Source organism: Leptinotarsa decemlineata, unplaced genomic scaffold, assembly GCF_025532065.1.
Source record: "Leptinotarsa decemlineata unplaced genomic scaffold, Ldec_3_MD MMD2_tig00000690_RagTag_RagTag, whole genome shotgun sequence".
NCBI classification, from domain to species: Eukaryota; Metazoa; Arthropoda; class Insecta; order Coleoptera; family Chrysomelidae; genus Leptinotarsa; species Leptinotarsa decemlineata.
Genome location: NW_027412554.1, coordinates 3,013,675 through 3,034,383, shown reverse-complemented (window position 1 = coordinate 3,034,383; position 20,709 = coordinate 3,013,675). Strand labels below are relative to the sequence as shown.

At 33.6% G+C, this 20,709-nt stretch overlaps 1 protein-coding gene across 1 annotated transcript in view; it reads left to right on the top strand.

Annotated features, from left to right (window-relative positions):
• The window catches only part of LOC111513425 (sorting nexin-27), a 292,951-nt gene extending 272,320 nt beyond the window's left edge, over nucleotides 1–20,631 (top strand). Inside the window, exons 8-9 of the mRNA XM_074174687.1 lie at nucleotides 17,026–17,096; nucleotides 19,527–20,631. Coding sequence (XP_074030788.1) covers nucleotides 17,026–17,096; nucleotides 19,527–19,595 — 140 coding nt within the window. The 3' untranslated portion in view covers nucleotides 19,596–20,631. The remainder of the gene's footprint in view (nucleotides 1–17,025; nucleotides 17,097–19,526) is intronic.
• Nucleotides 20,632–20,709: the final 78 nt, after the last annotated feature.

Here is a 20,709-nt window from a genome sequence, read left to right as displayed (position 1 = left end):
ACCGACCCTGAATTTGATTGTTATGTAAAAGATTATTTGTGAACTTCGAAGGCCTACTGGTAACCTTTTCAGAATTCTGTGTATTTTTATATTTATTTTATTTTTTTGAGTCCCACATTAAAAATCTCGAGTAAACTATGTTTATTGTATTATTTGTATGCATTCTAATCAGCATAAATAAGTTGATCTACAGTAACAAGTATTGAAAAAGGGGACAATATATTACTGAAAACTTTTTTAATAGTGAAATTTTGAAATTATGTGCTAGTTTTTATCCGCGGCTTCGCTCGCATTTATGCCATTAAATAAGTGAATCAATATGAGAACTATATTTTAATGCTTGGCTGGGATTATCAATTTTTAAAAATTATTACATACGATGAAGTTTTGAAAATTTAAAATATGCTGAGAATTTTTTGACAATCAATTTTTTTATCTTACATAAAAAATATTTTTTTTAATGAAAAGTGTCCTATGTTACTTCTAATACCTCCAAGAACATGTCTACAAAAATTCATGATGATCGATATAGTAGTTTTCACGTGAAACCGTAACAAACAAACTTACATTCGCATTTAGCCCATCAGTATTTTCCATATGTTGAGAATCGTTTTATGCAATAAGGAAATCAAAAGGCAGAATATAAGGTTTGTCATGAATGAAAAGACTGAGATGTACGTTCTTGCTATGGTATTTGTATGCTAACAATAGACAATAGATTTGTGTTCTTTCAAATGTCATAGAGCCCAAATTTTATCAACTTTATTCTATTTTCCGAAGAATCACAATGTACAAATAATGATATGTTCAATAAGCAAAATACTGGCATCAATATTTGGGCTGGTATCATTGGAAACAGAATAATTGGGCCAATATTGTTTAAGGTCAGTTAAGAGGAGGTTAGGTACTTATGATATCTTCAAAATGAAATCGAGGATAGAATAGAATAGTTTATTGGCTACGTGATACATTTGAACAAATATTTGTAGCAAGTCAAAACACAAAAAGTCATAAATATGACGTCATATATAGAAATAAAACTATCACTATGCTTGTATAACAGAACAGTGTACATAATAATATAAACAATCAATCAACTAATGTTAAAAATGAGAACAATTGTTACTCAAAGTCACATGAATTATCTATGTTGTATAACATGTATTCATCTGTAGAATAAAAACAGTGATTAAAAAAAAAATGATTTCAGTTTTTGCTTGAAACAGTAGAAACTGAGTTGTTTTATGTGACATGGTAACTTATTATAGAATTTCATATTCAATTAATTATTTTGTGTTATTGTTATTAGTGGATTTTGTTAAATTTAATCCATTCGAAAGTAAATTAATATCATTAGGCGTCAAAAAATGAAACGAAAAATAAAAGACACAAAAATATAATTTGGCCATCTCTTATTCCTATCTACCATATTAGTGACTTAAACTTTGCGACTTTAATTTTCCTTGGGTCCTTAGATTAGGTTACATTTATCATGACACGATGTAGTAATAATAATAATAATTTTTATTGGTCTCAAGAAACATAAAGTTTGTAGACAGGTCAGTAGAAAAATACATTTAAAAATTTATATAAGGTCGTACTTTAAAATTGGTTAATGATAAAAAAATAGAAGGTATAATGCAATGGAAAAGCTAAATAATAAAAACAATGGCATTATACAATATAAATATATAAAGTAATAGATAATGATGAATTGTGCTATCAGTATAAATAAAACTACAGGTTTCTGTGGGTCATGAAGATATTTCTGTTTTTCTTGATGATTGTTTCGAATTCAAGTATACTATAGAAACAGTTATTTGATAGTATCTGTTTTAATTGATTTTTGAATTGCGTCGAGGGTCTATTCCTAAACTCTGTGGAAAGAAGGTTGAAGAGCCGTATGTCGTCTCTTTGCGTTCGTTGCAGACGACATAATGGCACCAACAAATTGTGTTTGTGTCTGGTATCATGAGGGTGAATTGACGAGTGTGTTGCATGTTCATTTATCTTTGACTTAAATGTTATTATACTTTGATAAATGAGCAGTGAGTAGATGGTCATGATTTTTAATGAAGGAAATAGTTCTCTACAACTGGTATCCCATGGTACATTTAAAATAGATCTTATTGCCGCTTTCTGCAATGTGAAAATTCTCGTAATATGTGTAGATACTGCATTACCGTAACACTGTATTCCATACATCAAGTGATTATGAAACAATGCATAATACACAGATACTGTTGCTTCCATGTTTGTGACATGTCGTATTTTTCTAAGTGCAAATATCACTTGCGACAGCTTGTTACATAAACAGTTTATATGAGCTGTCCACCTCAGTTGTGGGTCTAAAACTATACCTAGAAATTTTATGTGCTCATTTTCAACCAAACTATTTGTACCATTTACACTAAAGATTTCACAGCGGGTTTTGGTCTCATTCAAAAAAAGATCATTGGCTGTGAACCAAATCTTAGCATGTGCCATAATATCTTGATAAATAGGTAAATGATCAGTCCCCTTTTCAAGTTGTATACAGAAAGTTGTGTCGTCGGCAAACATATTTGTTAGTAAATTATTGCAGGATATGGAATCTGGCATATCATTTATGTATATCAGAAATAAGAGTGGTCCCAGTATAGAACCCTGGGTCACCCCTCTCGTTACAGACATATACGAACCCATGACATTGTCAACAACTACTGCTTGGCTACGATCAGAAGTATGACTTGAAGAAATTAAGACAGGTACCACGTATCCCGTATCTGTTTAGTTTTAATAATAAAATCTGGTGGTCTACACAGTCAAATGCAGCTGATATGTCAGTGAAGATTCCCAAACAGTGTTTATTTTCCTCAAAACAGTTCTCAATGTATTCAGTCAAAGATTTCAGGGCATCAGTTGTAGACAAACCTTTTCTGAATCCATACTGGTAAGGAATTGTAAACTACTCTTTCTAGTATTTTTGAGAAAACAGGAAGAATAACAATTTGTCTAAAATTACTTGGCAATGAAGGATCTCCTTTTTTATGTAATGGGCACACCTTGCCTTTTTTTCATACCTTCGGGAAAAACACCTTCCGTCAAGCACGCGTTAATAACATCGGCTAGTGGTTCAGTTAGAAAAGGAGTACATATTTTAACGATAAACATATTAAAACCATCCAAATCTTCGCTTTTTTTATTTTTGAAATTAACAATAACAGACTTGATATCTGATGGGGTGACTGGTTTGAAAAATAATGAATTTTGTAATGGGGGTAATTTTATCAAAGTCTCAGGTTGAATATTTATTTTTTCTAATTTTTGGACAATGCTTTCGGCATTAGTAACGAAAAAGGTATTTAAATCATCTTCACTTAAGTTAACAGGTTTTACATGTTTTTGTTTCTGCCAATTTCTTTATTGACAATACTCCGGACTGTCTTCTGTTTGTTGTCAGATTCCATGATACGTTTATTGTTCAGTGTACGTTTGGTACTGTCCAACAGTTTGTAATAATTCTTTTTATAGTCATTATATATTTTCGAGTTTTCAGAAGTTGGATGTTGTTTCTGCCAAGAGTGTAGGAACATTAATCTGTTTTTTGCATCATGAATTTCTGGTGTCAGCCAGTGTGATGTTGACCTGATAGATGGTCTTGCATTTTTTGGAGTGAAACATATATTATGGAAATAGCTGAAAGTTGAAATAAAAGCTGAATATTTTTCATCTGCAGTTAAGCTTTCAAAAACTTTTTCCCATTTTTCATTTATAAGGTAGTGTAACATTTGTTGAATATTATTTTCAGAATAATTTTTTGTTCTGTTGATACTACTGGGAACTGCCTTGTGTATATCTTCAGTAAGTTGTAGCAGTTGACCCCTATGATCTGAGACTCCTAATTCAACTACTGTTGTTATTGCATCGTCAAAATTCATAAAAAAATTATCTAAACATCTATTCATTCTAGTATTTTCAAATACTGCTTGACAGAACCCGTGACTGAGGAATACATTTTTTACATTTGATGCTCTTTGGTCAGCTGGATCCAGAAAATTAACATTAAAATCACCTGCAAAAATCACTTTGCTATTTAGTTTTCCCATATAGTTATATAATTCATGAATCACTAATTCCAGTACTTCAAGAAAGCGAGAAATATCTTGATGAAAAGTAGATCTATATACTGTAATTATTATGACATTCAAATGTTTTATATGACATGCTGCTATTTCACATATTTTTTCAATGGACATGCTGCTAATACTAGTAATTTCTGTAGACTCAAGTGACATGTGCACATAAATACAAGACCCTCCCCTTATATGAATGGTTCTACAGTAACAGCTGATCAATTCATATTCATCTAGATTATAGCAATGTTTCTCATTCATCTGTAGCCAGTGTTCGGTTATACATATTACTGTTAATTTGTTATGTAAGCTATACCTCTCCAACTCATTTATTTTGTTTCTTATACCTTGTGAATTCAAGTGAAATACAGATATGGAAGGATGCATTGTAGATGCAAGTAGCTCTAAAAAATTAAGTACATGTAAAAACTTGTGATATCACTTTCTGATCCAGAAATGTCTATTTAGAAATTCAAAATGATCCATTAATAAAAAATATTCGAAAACCATTTTTTTCACATACTAATTACTTACACCTAATCTGATTTTGATACACCAAATTTCATTTTGGTACTAGAAGTTAAGGCATTTCTGGTGAGTCACCACCTTTGCCACCTTCAGGCATACATTGCTAGAGGTTATCAGCAGTGTATTAAAAGTTTTTTGTGATGAAATTTAGTCCAAGAGAAATCTTTTACTAATGAAATATGCTACATCGCTCCATAAACAACTATTTATTTTACAACCGACAATACCGAACCTGCCATGCTTGGACTCGATCTCATCTCCATCTCTCTTTGCATCGATTACGTTACATGTATTTCTCTCTCTCTTACACACACACACCTTTTTATGAAACATCAATTCTTCCCCAAATCTAATGATATTTTCCTATCTTCCACATGAAAATAAATTAAAAATTTTGAAAATCAATTTCGGTCCCGACAAACAACCGCTATAAATATCAATAATTCGCAATTACTTCCAATATACCACGTTGGTGTCGAGGCTAAGGACAAGGCCTACTACGCCGACGGCCTGGGTTCAAATCTCATACCGATCGCTTTTTTTTAATTTAATTTCCCTCAGCTGCTGATGACTACGTGACCTGGTGCGTGACAAGGGGGCCCAAGGGGTGAGGCGGAGACCCAAGGGGGCTACACTCTTATACTCATTCTCATCCTTCTCTACATCGAATATTTCTGGAGTTTCTTTCCCCAACACCAAATCGTTATTTTTTTTAACACCTCGACACGACACACAAGATGATCACTTGGTGATCGAAACACGTGTCGAGGTGTTAAAAATAACGATTTGGTGTTGAGAAAGAAACTCCAGTAATATTCATTACTACACCAAAGGTTCCAAACAGTGCATCATAAGTAACTTCTCTACATCGATTACGTCACACGTTTCTCTCTATCACTCTCCGAAACACCTCGAGTTGGGTGTTCCACAAGGTTGTGATCGGATGTCATGAAAATTGCAAAAAGTTTAGCTCCTTAAGAATATACATAGGATTTTGGGCTCATACCCGTGTTGTTTATCTACTAACTGAGTTGTAGGATATCTAACAGCGAATGAGAAATATTTTTTTATCTCTTTCTGCAGCCTTCACTGCAAGATAATACTACAGTCTGGATCAATGATCCAATACCACTCAGCAAGAAAACTAGTTTATCATTGATATTCGTGGTTTCAAGTTTCCTGTCGATCTCTTGATAATAATAATTTATACACCTTTTACACAGAAGTATACTGCACCATCTACCACAAAAGTAAACTTCAATGAAGAAATCGCCGCGGCAAGTATCATTACAAACTCCGACTGTTCTGATCATCGGAACTTTCAGGGTAGAACATAGTTTCTGCTTTAAATATGCTTGCCGTCTTGATCTCACTCTATTCCTTTATAGCATTGAAGTAAATTTAGGAGGAGCTGTATCAACTCGACGAAAAAACACGGAGAGTATCTACATGACAGAATAATAATGGGTGGAACCTGTAAAATCAACAGGAGTTCTGATTCTATTTCTGCATGATCCACGACGATGAGAGAGAGAGAGAGAGAAACATTGGAACATTAATCTTTAAGGCAACTGCCTTAAATCTAGGTTTAGTTTCGACATTGAAGTGGTGAGTTTACCAAGTATTATCACCAACAGCACTTTTGCGGTATTGACGAGACACTGGTGTTACCTCCTGCGCCAGGGGATATTTCTCTTCAAGGTCCACAGACTGTTGGAGTCCGGCTTGCTGAAGTAAAGCAGCAATCTTGGTCGGACAAATGCAGAAGGTGGTCATTCTTGGCTCTTTGCGTCTAATACTCACGGTACACATGATTTTCGTACCCAATGATCACTTACCTCATAGTGTACAAAGTGGGCATGGAATTCTTTCAAGGTAACATATCAATATCAAGTATAAGCCAATGCATAGGGGATTTTTTAACAATATTGAAAACCTCGGCTTATCAAAACACCCAACTTTTACTTTCCTGAGGCAATTGGACTTAAGTTGGAAACTGAGGGATTCAACATGATTTGCTAGAAGGGTTTTTTCAACATCTTGGTCTACCATAATCATCTGACGGGTATAGAGGTCGCTGACAGCAGGTGCAGGACCTGCCATGAGGCACCTGAGACCCCTATGCATATGCTGTCGGCTTGTACAGCATATACGATCTCAGCCTATATAAAGCGACATTACGTGGTTCCAAGAAAACTTTATTCTATCCCCGGCATTCTACGGTATTGACGGAACACCGGTTTTACCTTACGCTCCGGAGGACATTGAATCCGATGTGAAGGATGAGGGGTGACGAATTTATTGGGTGTACTTATTCCCCTTCCTCAGGCAGTTATTGGTACTGTTGTAGTTCTCCTCAAGCATCAAAGTAAGATGATATTCCTAATGGAATTTTCTGCTTGGGTTGAAGCGAATATTGTCTGAAAAGAGGGTGAAAAACGGATGCGGTATCTAGATTACTCTCCAAACACTACCAAGACCACTCTGTTAAAATGATTGTTCTGATTATAGGAGTCATAGGTGGAATGATGTCCTTACTATTCTCTAATCTTGACATCGTACCTGTTTGCCTCAAAACAGCGGAATCTCAGTCGGACAAATACACAAGACTATCATTCTTGATTCGCTTTTCTCAGAGCACAAAATTCTTGGACCCAATGACCACTCATTTAACGGTTGTGGAGAGTGGTCATTGATTAACGATGTTGAAACGCCGTTCAAATGGGTCGAAGCTTCGGGTACGGGGCTTGACTAGCAGCATCTTCTTTTTGAAATAATAATGATTCCGTTAACAAAAAGTGCATAGTAAAAAAATACAATGCATAATAACAAAAAAAATAATCGCATCGTTCAAAACACATACAATTCATGAAATGTTAGCAGAAAACCTAACGGCCAATTAAAAATTACTAGACCTGCATGAATACAAATAATGGAACAACTTAATCAGGCACATTTTCATATGCCTGAGGTTTTACCGCCTGATATCAGATTATATTTGGCTACACACAAAAAATCATGAGGGAATAGCTGGAAATGGATGTGCATATTACAGAACATTCAGGCTTGAAGAAGTTATATTATAAAAGAAATTGAGGAAATTTTGGAAATAGGAAAGATTGGCAATGAACACCCGAATCAATACCATAATAAACCATACCGGAAGCTGGAAACCACAATTGACAATAAATTGTATAGGGTGGTAATACAGAGATCACAGTAAGGACATTCAAACTTAACACACATTGACAGGAAACTTCCCCAATGTGTAAACACTCGCACCCAATATATTAAACACATAAAAATTATTCAGCGTATCAGACGATCCTACAACGAGAAATTAAACTAGCCAAAAAATGAAAATATGTTAACATACAAACGAGCAATAAACACATTTTTATTACAGAATTTAGGAATCCATTTGAAATGGGACAATTACATACAACGAAGAGGTCTGATGATCCTAACACTAGAAGACCTTTACCCCAAAAAAAAAACGAAGAATATGTAAATAAAATATAAACGCAATATATTACCACAATTACAATTGCATATACAGTATATACATATGTATGCACCTATATATACTTACATACATAAACATATACAGGTTTGTCAATATTAGTGGAAACCGTGCAATAGGTGTATATGTGGTAGCATCGCAAATATTATCTGTACGACATCAAGGAAGACGAGCTGATATAAGTGGTTGCCAGTAATATAGGTTTGCTGGTTTGTGTAGCGTCCGTTACCAGAATCATATGTTTTCAGTATTGTGTATATGAGTGCCACTAATATAGAAGAACTGGTAATTGTGTAATGTATCATCTGTTTTCGCATATGGTGATCACATGTCGAATGAATGCCACAAAATTGTAATATGTTGACTCAAACTACTCCTATAACAAAAAAATATGTCTGTGTAATGACAGTTCGGCGACTGATTAGAAGGAATTCTCAAGATTTGAAAATAATATCCAGAAACTGTGTACAGAATGACCTAAGTATACCATAAAAAATTGAATGCATGAAATCAATACAAGCTTTAATCTAAATACCCTGAAAAGTAAAAAATATTTTATTTCGATGTATGCCTCAAGTGGATTCATCGAACCAGAATCAGCCATTGGCATTTCGTGAAATTTCTGGCAGAACCTATCAGAATTGGTACTCAAGATGTAAATTCATAGAATGGGTCATTTTCCATATTCCTCATAATTATTTTCGAAAGAGAAATGGCTTCAGAAGCCTCTTAATTTTTTCAACTCTCAGAATTACTTTCGCCCTCAAGAGATGATTTTATATCGTTTAAAGAAAACTGAATATAAGAAGTAGTTTTTTATTGAACTGAAGTTGACAACAACGATAAAACCATTTGCCAATTATTCAATGGACTTTTCAATTTAATTTATCTTGGAGAGATACTTTTTGATATGATACTTGATATCTATCCATTTTTGAATAATCAAAAATGAATATTTTTCATTAAACTGAGTTTGATAATATTGGATAGCTTTATGAGGAAAATTATTTTCCTATATGGAGCATGTAGAGAGAGTTTCTTATAATATACTGGCAAAAAAAATCAGCATCGGGGTCAATTGTTCTCTTACCGAATATTCCAATTCTGGATCGAGATATTGGGGTACTTTCTGGGTCACAAAGTATTCTGCTATTTCGAGAGTGTAGAGCAAGTTCCTGATAATTTATTGGCATCAAAAAATAACCTTCAAGGGTCAATTTCTTCTCTTAGCAAATTTTTCAATTCCGGAGTAAGGTATTAGGGTAGTTGGTGGTTAAAAATTAATTTACTATATGGGGCATGTGAAGCATGAATTATATCGCCCATTTCCATGTGAACCGCTGACCATGCTGAAGCAGAATCTCACGATTTTGGAAAACTGCAAGCAATCTTATCTCAATGGAAAGAATAATTTTATAATTCAGTCTTAATTTTGCTCTCACACTGTTAGCACCTATTTTTGTTAATAAAATTCAATTTTCAAAAAAGAACTTTGACATCCAAAAGCTATATTTGGCGCAGTCGGTAGTATACTTGAAATTGAACGTATCGAACGTGCAGTTTTCGTTTCAACGATTCATCGGGTAACGAACTTGTCGTTTTGTCTTGTGGAGTGTTTGTGAAGGAGTGGCTCTTCAAACCTTAAGAAACCCAATCCATCGTGGACCTTTAGCTACCCTCATCTGGCAGATCATCGAGGAGTGGAACAGAATCGTCCAATCTCGCAAGGAAGTCTTTCTGGAAATCAAAAATCGGGAAACCAGTCGTTTACCTTATAAAGGATGCTCAAAAATCTTACAATTTTAATGTGAGTCGTTATTTTTGAATGTATATTGATACCTTATCTCAAATTCTTGGAAAGTTAAATTTGAATAACGGTTGACTCTTCAGTTTCTTTGCCTAGTTCTTCTAGAAATTCAAATATAATGATGGCTTATCAATTCAACTCAGAATACCTTAGGTGTGTGAATGAATTCGACGGCAACCCTAATGATTTAAATAGATATCTAGCAGTTTGTGATTCAATAATTACAAGTTTTCATAATGTGGCTGAGCCGACAAGCTTTCAAAATGTTCATTTACCGAACTGTCTCATTTGAAAATTATCAGGCAATGCTAAAATGATAGCCAATATACAGAACGGGTCAAATTGGAAAGAACTCATAGATACATTAACCAGAAACTTTGCCGATCAAAGGAATGAATCTTACCTAAACAGAGACCTGGTTATGATTAGGCAATCCCTTAATGAAAAGCCTCAACAGTTCTATGATAGGGGTAGATTGGTGCTTCTGGGAAGCAAAAATGGAGGGTTGTTGTTGACTATCGCAAGCTTAACGAGAAAACGATAGATGACAAATACCCTTTACCTAACATCACAGATCTTCTGGACAAACTGGAAAAATACCAGTATTTCACGATACTCGACTTGGCCAGTGGCTTCCATCAAATTGAGATGGAATAGGACGATATTGAAAAAACAGCCAAACATGACCATTATGAGTATTCGAGGATGTCATTTGGGCTGAAAAACACGCCAGCTAATGGATAAAATCCTCCGTGGTATCCAGAACGAAAAGTGCTTGGTATACCTCGATGATATTATTATCTTTTCGACTTCCCTCCAAGAACACCTTGAGAGCTTCAAATCTGTCTTCAACAGTCTGAGAAGCTCAAACTTCAAAATTCAGAATTCCACGAAAGGAAGTAGTCTATCTGGGACATGTCGTGACTCCCGAAGGTGTCAAGCCAAATCCAGATAAAATCATAACCATCAAAAATTTTCCTGTCCCAAAAACCACCAAACAGATCAAAGGATTCTTGGGTCTGTTAGGTTACTATCGATGTTTTATTGATAATTTCGCTAGACTAACAAAACCCATTAACCAAATGCCTGAAGAAAGGCGCAAAAATCGAACGTAATGCAGAATTTTTGGAATGCTTCAATACCTGCTAAAACCTATTAATCAACGATCCGATTTTGCAGTACGAATTATCGTTGATAACGGTACTGAATTCAATAACTTTCTCATTTCGGAACTCCTGGCTTTACACTAAGTCGAAGTTCATTTCATATCACCACACCATCCGCAATCCAATGGAGTGACAGAACGGTTCCATTCTACCATTCTAGAACACATTCGTCTACTCAACACTAGAGGATTGTTGAAAACCCCTCCAAAAATGAAAATGTATGCAATTCTGGCATACAATCACTCAGCGAAAGAAAAGATAGTAGAATGAAATAATAAAAAACGCGATGATCCCATTGTATTCAAAACCAAAGAAAGTTTACGTGAAAAAATATATTAGGCAAAATGATGCAAATAAACTTCAAAAACCAACTCAAATCAAAATAGTCGATCATACAATGAAAACAGTTTCTACAGAAAACCAACAAAAAAATTATATGGACAATTTAAAACGGCCCCTCAAAAAATACCCATTTCCCATTAAAAAATGATCAATTTTTCAGATTATCTGAAACTCTCGGACTCCAGGAAAATATATCTAAACAAAACAATCCAGGACTTATTCCTCTCAAACTTGGAACAGCCAAAGTCGAAACGCACACATATTCACTTATTCATTATTATGATTTAAATCCAAAAAAAATTGCTACTCCTTGGAGGAATTTTATCGATGATTTTATCTCTCTCCATGTTATTTGTGTTTCTTGTTCATTTGGCAAATCATTTGTAAATTCCTATAGTTTTTTTTCTTTTTTAAGCTGACGTTTTCCTTGTTATTGTATATTGGAAAATATGTTTTTTCATCTTTTTTTCCATTGTACCTTTCAACAAGTGAAATAATAATAAATAAATAAATAAATGATAACGGAGGTAAATAAACTGAAATTCCACTCAAAAAATGTAAGGACACTTGTAGGCGGTCACAAAAACTACTCATGGGACACATCTAACTATTTAAAAATATTACAATTTTTGGAAAACGCGGTCTCATAAATGGCGTTGGATCGATTTTCAAGTCAATCTCAGGAAATTTAGATTCCAGCGATTATGAAAAATGTGACCGTCTGATCAATGAATTACAAGAAAATAAAAATAATCTAGTAACGAACATTAAGAAGCAAAACTCACTCTCAATCTCATTAATTGATCAGTTCAATAGTACAATTCAGCAAGTGAAACATACCGAAAGGCTTTTGGAATCAAAAATAAAATAAATCAAATAGCAAAAATTGTTGAAAATCAAACGTATAAAGAAAACTGTATGTTCATCAGAGACATCGTAAATCAGATAATCAATACATTTGAAATCATAAATTCAATTTTGCAAGATTTTGAAAACTCAATACAATTTCCAGGCTGAACATTCTTCATCCTAGTATAATAAAATCAAAAGATTTGTTCAAGGAACTGCAAAAATTGAATAAAATTGTTGAAAATGACAAACTACCAATGGAAATAAGTTTCGAGAATACTTTGCTTTATGAAAAAATCATACTTAAGCCTTAAAAGCTATATATCAAATTTCAGAATAATCTATATCTTGCAAATTCCAATTACTCATTCCTCAAATTTCGATTACTATCACCTATTTTCTATTTCCACATTAACTAAGGGTCAGTTTGAAGCTGTTGTTGTACCTCAAAACAAATATTTGTCAAAAAACAAAAAATTGTATGAATTCTTGAGCGATCCTTGTTTGGAGATCTCCGATCGAACCTATATCTGCCCGTCCACTAACATCAGAGAGCTGACAGAACACAATCCATGCGAAATCCAGCTATTCAATGTTCAGAACACCTCCACATGTAAGGAGACAATCATACATTTATCGAAACCAGCCATCAGACAACTAGACAACTCAAACAAATGGGTTGTCCTCCTACCGGCTCAACTAATTACCAACTCAAATGCCAGAACCAGAACGAAATCTTTTCGACATTCCAATTCGATGCCAGTTAGAGATGGCACTGAACAGTTAAATTTGAAGAACTTGTTCGAACTGTTCCAGTTCTTATCGAAAACCTGTTCTTTTCAACTGTTCATGTTCACCTATTCTTAAATGACGTCTCATCTTGCGTCATGGTCACTTTTTAGCGTTCGGTTCCGAGTGGTTCCGAATTTCCGTACGTTCCCTCCATTCGTCTTGTTGTTCTAGAGTTTTATTTCAGTAACAGGCTGAATTTTAGTGTAAAATAAATGAAAAATTAAACCCTATTTGGATTTTTTCTAAAAATTAAACCCTATTTGGATTTTTTTTCAATCATAGAGAAACAACTGCAACTAGCAACGTGAAAGTTGCAAGCAGGTTATTTCCTTCAAATCTTCCGTGACTAATTTAAAGCATCATATGCTTAGAAAACACCCCACGGTGAAAATTCTACCCACTAAAAAAACAGTGAAAACCCACGTTGAGGAGAATTCACAGAGACAGGGACCTACGATTTTGCAACAGGTAGGTATTTAATTAATTCGTTTTGCATGTTCAACATTTCATGGAAAATATTTATGACTTGTCAGTGCTCAGTGCAGTCGAGAGCACAGGTCACAGAGCGGTCCCGTCATCCAGTTCCAGCACCAACCTGCGCAAGCGTCTTTGGAATAGCCATTCACCGTCTGAACAAGTTCAGTTCAATGAAAAGAACAGGTTCACTGAACAGTTGACTGATACCTGTTCCGAAAAACCAGTTCGGTTCTTTTGGGCCCATCTCTAATGCCAGTTATCCTGTGGCAACCAAATCATAACCAACGATCACCAAGTTACCAATAGTGAACCAATCATCTTACCAGACTTGGATGAAGGGAAGCCAGAGGCACCAAAATCAATAGAGATTCAACTCGATGACCTGATCATGGACGAACTTCATTCAATAAAAACAGCAATAATGGAAAACGAACCGATTATATCCTTCAAAGACGTAGCACATATCCCAATTTTTTGGACGATGTTTATCTACCTGTGTTGTTTGTACCTAGTGCACAAGAAGAATGGCTTTAGACGGTGCAAAACCAAGGGACCATCCGAACCAAATCGAGACATCGATATGTCTAGGGTTCAACTTCCTCGCTGACCCTCCTACGTTGAATCTTCGGGGGAGGTATTATATCGCCTTTTCTCATGTGAACCGCTGACCATGCTGAGCAGAATCTCGCGATTCTGGGAAACAGATATGCAAGCAATTTTATCTTCATGGCAAGAATACTTTTATAATTCAGTCTTAATTTTGCTCTCACACTGTTGACACCCATTTTTGTTAATAAAATTTAATTTTTAAAAAAGGACTTTGACATCCAAAAGTTATATTTCATGTTCATAATAATTCATTTGTACAAGAAAATCACAAGCAACGGTAATTTCTTAGCGAATATTCCATTTCGAGGGTGAGATATTGAGGTAGTTTTTGGTTATTGAATATTTTCACTATATGTCGCTCGCAGCAACGGTCAGTTTGATCGCTTACAGAATATCCCGATATGGGCGTAGATATTGGCGTAGTGTTTTGTTCACAACTTATTTCACAATATGAAGCGTTAGAGCACTTTCCCACTAATGTATCTCAATGAAAAAATCAGTAAATATTAGTTAATCTTAATAATATTATGACCGTTTAGTTGAGGGTGATTTATTCGGGTAATTGGAAGATTTCGAGGGGGTTCCCATATCAAAATAAAAAATTATATTGAAAAAACTTTTTGCACACAAGCTTTTATACAAATGCACTAAAAATATGAACATCATATAGAAAACATTTTTGAAGAAAAGTAATAAAAATGCATTCACTGAAAATTACAAAATAAATTCTTTCATGTTTGATCTAGGTTATTCTGTAACAGATTCAAAATGTTGTCGCGCAAAATTTCCTATTTTGTATCTGTGGCAAGCTTTTGAATCTGTAACTCACCGAATAACCTAGAATAAACAGAAGAAATTATTATTTTCTTTTCAGTGTATTTTTATAAAAAACGATTTCATGTAATATTTATTTTTTCCTTTTTAGTGCATTTGTTTAAAGACTTGTTTTTGAAAAGTTTTAATTATTTTTATTTTTCAACTTTTAGTAAGCCCATACCAATTTGAATATAATAGGACCATAATCACAACACTCATGCGTCATTTCGAAGCCGCCATCTTGAATTTCTAAATTTTGATGAAAGAATTATAATTTCCGACCCAGAAAACACCCTCATAACAATTTTGAATAGAATTGGAGCATAGTTACTAAACTCGTTTGCCATATCGATTCCGCCATCTTGAATTTTTCGATTTTGATGAAATAATCATAATCTACAACCAGGAAAACCCCTAGATAAAAATTGTAAATGAAATTATATTATAATCAGAAAATTCGTCCGCCATATTGGAGCCGCCATCTTGGATTTTTCAATTTTGATAAAGAAATCATAATCTTCGGCCCCAAAAACTCCCTGGTACCCATTTTGAATAGAATCGGATCATAATCACAAAACTCGTTCGCCATATTGTAGCAGTCCTCATGAATTTCTGGAATTTTCAATTTTGACAGCAGAATCATATTCTCTGACCACAAAAAACCCCAGATACCAATTTTGAACTGAATCGGATCGTGAATACAAAACTCGTCCGCCATATTGAAACCGCCGTTTTGTTTTTTTTTTCTCTAACAAAAATTTCGTAATGTATTGTCACCGCAATTATGTACAGCTACTGAATTTCAAATCAATCAAACGACTAGAAGTGTGTCATATTTAACTTGCAAGATTGGATTACAGGCAGACACCGGGACAGATGAAATTGAATAAAAGCTTGTGAAAAAACAGTACCTAACTGGAAAACCGTTGCTGCTGTCACTCTTTATATTTGAAATTTTTATCGTTTTACTATAATATTGTTCAAATTCAATACTATGAATTCAGAGAAATACTTCACAGGGTTGTTTTAGAAAAATAAAATGTTATGATTCAAAACACTCGGCACATGCAAATAATATGAGCATTGCATTTCCACAGATACAAATTTCTCGAAGTTTATCTAAAGAAGACCTAACCTGATATAAAATTACAATGAAAACCGAATATTCACCGGGTATCCACAAATGAATACACAAGAATTCATTTTGACGCCATTGAGGGCGCTCAAAGCAGCAAAGTGAGGGGTTACCACAAATATACGTGTGTAAGATATCGGTCACTAAAGGGATTTGTGGATACTTACACTCGAAAAAATCCGTTTCTAGCCGATCTAATCAAATCTTAGGCGTAGAGTACAAAAATATCGTCAGAATTTTGTGGTATACGCGTGTATGTATATCACAAAATGAATGTATACGACTATTACCACAAATATGGGGAAACCTACACACACACACACACAAATATATACATACTGATGATTATAACACTAGAAGACCATACCACAAAGAATAAATAACAAGGGATATGAAACGAAACATTAACACAATATAACCATATATTAGCACAAATACAATCTCGTACGTATAAATACAGTATATAAATATACACGTACATACATATCATATTCACACATATCATATACACACATATTCACATACAGACGTATATATACAGCAAGTTTTTTTATTCAGATTTTTTTTTCAATATGAACATTTGAAGAGTTCGTCTAATTTACTGAAAGTCTTTGGCTCAACGTAAAGGTGACTTTTTTGATACAGTATGTAGTTCGCTATCATTTGGTTTCTCAAATAGGTCGAATGATGGTGCTGATGACGTCTTCTAAATGGGAGTCTTAATTGACCATTCTCAAAAGAGTTTCATTGAAAGTAATAACCAAAAGTTTGAAAATTTTAATTGCATTCTAGACAGTTCTCTGGAAGTGTTTTCATTCACAGCTGTCTGTAATATACCTATTTACTTTTTACAATTTTCTTTTCAGGGATGGCATTCTGTCTGAAATATAATAGGCCAGATAAATCCCCCAAATGGTTAAAAATAATCACTCCATATGTAAGTATATTCTTTTAACCTGTTCTCACAGCAATAGTCTAAGAGCCCGTGAATGCCAAACTTTCGTTATTTTATAATAGTGTACAGCTTCAACAAAGGTAGGGAATGATGAACTACTATGAAATTTTGCAATTTACATTCAATTGGATGCGAGTGAGGTAGTGAGTGAGATTATTTGTTGCACATCTTTCATTTACTGGTATGTATTGAGTTATTATAAACACAGGATATGTTTCACAACTCGTTTGTGCAGCCAGTTATTGTCCCCCTACAAACTATAACCTTTGGAAACTTGTGCGAGCTGAATATGACTGAGATCCTATCTTTCAAGGTGCGATTTCTAGCATGGGTTGAAAATCCCACACTTAGAATCGAACCAGCACCAACCAACCGGCTACAGGCTAGGATAATAATAATTATAATAGGTAATAATAATAATTTTTATCAACCATTTTCGGTACTTAATGTACATGTGGTAAGTCAATAATTGTACTACATGATGTATATCAGGGGTGGCCAACCGGTCGATCGCGATCGACCGGTCGATCGCGACCATTAGTCCAGTCGATCGTGGCAAGGCAAAAAATATAAATAAATAGACCAGACAAAGTCAAACAGCGTCTATGATAGTTGACATAGAGAAGAAAACATTTGAACAATTTGTAAACATCAAGGATCATATTAAAAAACATCCCACCTACAATTTCCATTGATCATAGTGATATCTATGAATTGGCTACAAAATTCGCAGATATAATTCAAATGGAGCATATGATGTTACAAAACGAAATTATTACTCTGTGCTGCGACATATTCCCAAAAGCAAGGTCATCCTCAGGTCAACATTTCTGGGCATTGGTTTCCAACGAAAAATATCCAAATTTGAAGAAATGTGTTGAACAACTTCATTCGTGTTTTGTTCAACATATTTATGTGAGTCAGCATTTTCCTACTTAAAACAAACAAAAAATAAACACCGTTCTCGCTTGACAGACGCTCATACATTGGATTCTTTAAGGTTGGCAATTTCCAACTACAAACCTGATTATACTAAACTAGTGGAAGATACTGCGACGCAATACTCACACTAATATACAGATAGGACCTATAAATGTTGATTAAACATCATCAACTCAGACTTCCATTCCAAAGTATCAAGTAAATTTAAGCAAACAATCTCATATGTGATACGAAAAGGAACTCCTAAGACTGTTCAATAAAAATATTTTGTGACTGTGTACTGAACACAATGCTGTTTCATTTAAGATTTCAAGAAGTATGTGAGTGGTAGATCGCACAGGGTCTCGTTAGTAAACAGTAGATCTTATGTCTAATCAAGTTGGCCACCCCTGATGTATATGTATAAAGAATAAAAACAATAGTTTGCGATATTCGAATAAAATATAAAGATAAAACATAAGTCACGGCACATAATATACAAGTGGCACATTAAAAAAAAAAAGCAAACACGTATATTATTTTACATTTGGGATTATTATCAGGAATTATCACCCAAATAGTCTTTTAAACTATATATAAACATTTTTTATTAAGAATATTTTTGTATTATTCTTAAAGATATTATCTGATTTGGACTCCTTGATTTGAATTGAGCAGTCTATTGTAAAGTGAGATAGCATTGTATATTGAAGCATTGTATATATCGCGAGAAATGCATTTTCTTGCAAACCCCATCAGGCAGGTCCCAGAGATTCCTCTAACATGGTATCTAGAAATTTTACATCATGTGACATCGCTATTCCATCTAATATCAATTTCACCTGGAATATTATTTTTTCTGTTATAAAATTTCATCAAAACAGATTTAGAGGCATTCATTATTAAATGATTGTGTTCACACCATGACGTGAATCCATCAATAATCTCTTTGACTCTAGTGAATACATCTTCCAGTGATGACCCAGTGATTGTCAATGTGGTATCATGTGCAAACATAGTTATGTGGCAATTGTCAACATATTCTGAGTGATCACTATCAAATACCACAAAAAGTAAAAATTACTTATCCCTGTGGAACTCCTAACGTCACATCATGTTCCTTGGACGTGATATTATTGTATTTTACTATCAATAGCCGACCATCAATATAGGATTTTATCCAAGTCAATATGTTATGGGGAAACGTTGACAGAAAATAGAAAAATATAATTAAATTATAAAAGAAAGAATGAATGAAATCCAAATTTAGTAATGCACATGAGATAGTTCTGATTTTCATTGGATGTATATTACCTGGTACTTTTTCATCTACAGCTCATCTTCAAGTTTGTCTGGCCCAATGTTAGAACTAACTTCATAGTAGCCCATCATTTCCTACCTATGTTGAAAAACTTTCAACTTTCATAAATAACGAAGGGCTCTTGCTCTACAAAGTTTCTATACAGAACGTTTTTGTTTTGGTTTTTGTAGTACCTTTACCTAATGGATTGTTTCGGGAGAATTATAGAAGAAAGCAAATGGCTTGATACTGGTGACTGATTCCTGCACTCTCTTCACATTTTATCATTATCCGAAATCAACTAATTTGTAAATAAATAATTTCATAATGTACTTCAAAACTATTACTAGTGTTATCATTGTGATCATTATTATATTATCTTAATTTTTTTATCAGCTTTGTCTAGTTTCAAAACAATAATTTATTACTGATTTGATTATATTAGTGGATGTTTTTCTTTATATATTTGTTTGTTAAAGTATCGGTTACAGTGTAATGTGTTATTTAATTAATGCACCATGTTTAGAAATTGATTTTGCATCTTCAGATTTTTTGAATTTATTCGCCTAATCAATTGATATCGGTTGTGTTAAAAGCTATAATGTCAAAAAGTAAATTATTTGTTAGTTAAGTTTTTTCAGAATGGGGATACACACAAAAATGTCATGTAATCTCAAGTTCATTTTTGAAACTATCCACATGTAACATTCCATATAATAATTGTATATTCATTCCTATAATAATTGTTGTCAACTACAAACTCTTGAACCTGCAAAACTTAGGTAATGAACAATTCTATCAGATAAATATGATTTGAATTAACCATTTGCTCATTATTTTATAGTGCAAGTTTTATAGTTTCATTGAAGTGATTAACGTTGCTACCTATAACATTGTTTTTACCTATCAGGAGTTGGCATTTTTGTGTAATTCTTTAAGGAGTCAACTATAGAGATAACATAAATGAGAATCATAAAAATGCTACTACTTCTTCAAATAGCTAGATAATAGCCTATTCGCAAAATATTCTCTCTCTTCTCTTGATATGCCGAATTCATACTACAATTACTGATAACAAATCATTTGTACTGAATTGTAGAAATCTTAGTTCATAATTAGTAAATTGTAAAGAAAATAGTATTATATATGTAATGTTGAACTGATTTTTTTTCCAAAAATTATTAGTGTTGCTCTAAATAATATATGTTTGTGTTAAATATTAAAAAAAATTCTAGGAGTTTTCATTAATGTTTGGCTGTTATGCACGAAATTTGAAAATAAATATATTATAGTAGTTATTTTTGTTTGTTTTCAAATTCATATTTCTTTCAAATTCCAATTTTTGAATGGAACAGTTTGTACATCATATGCTTG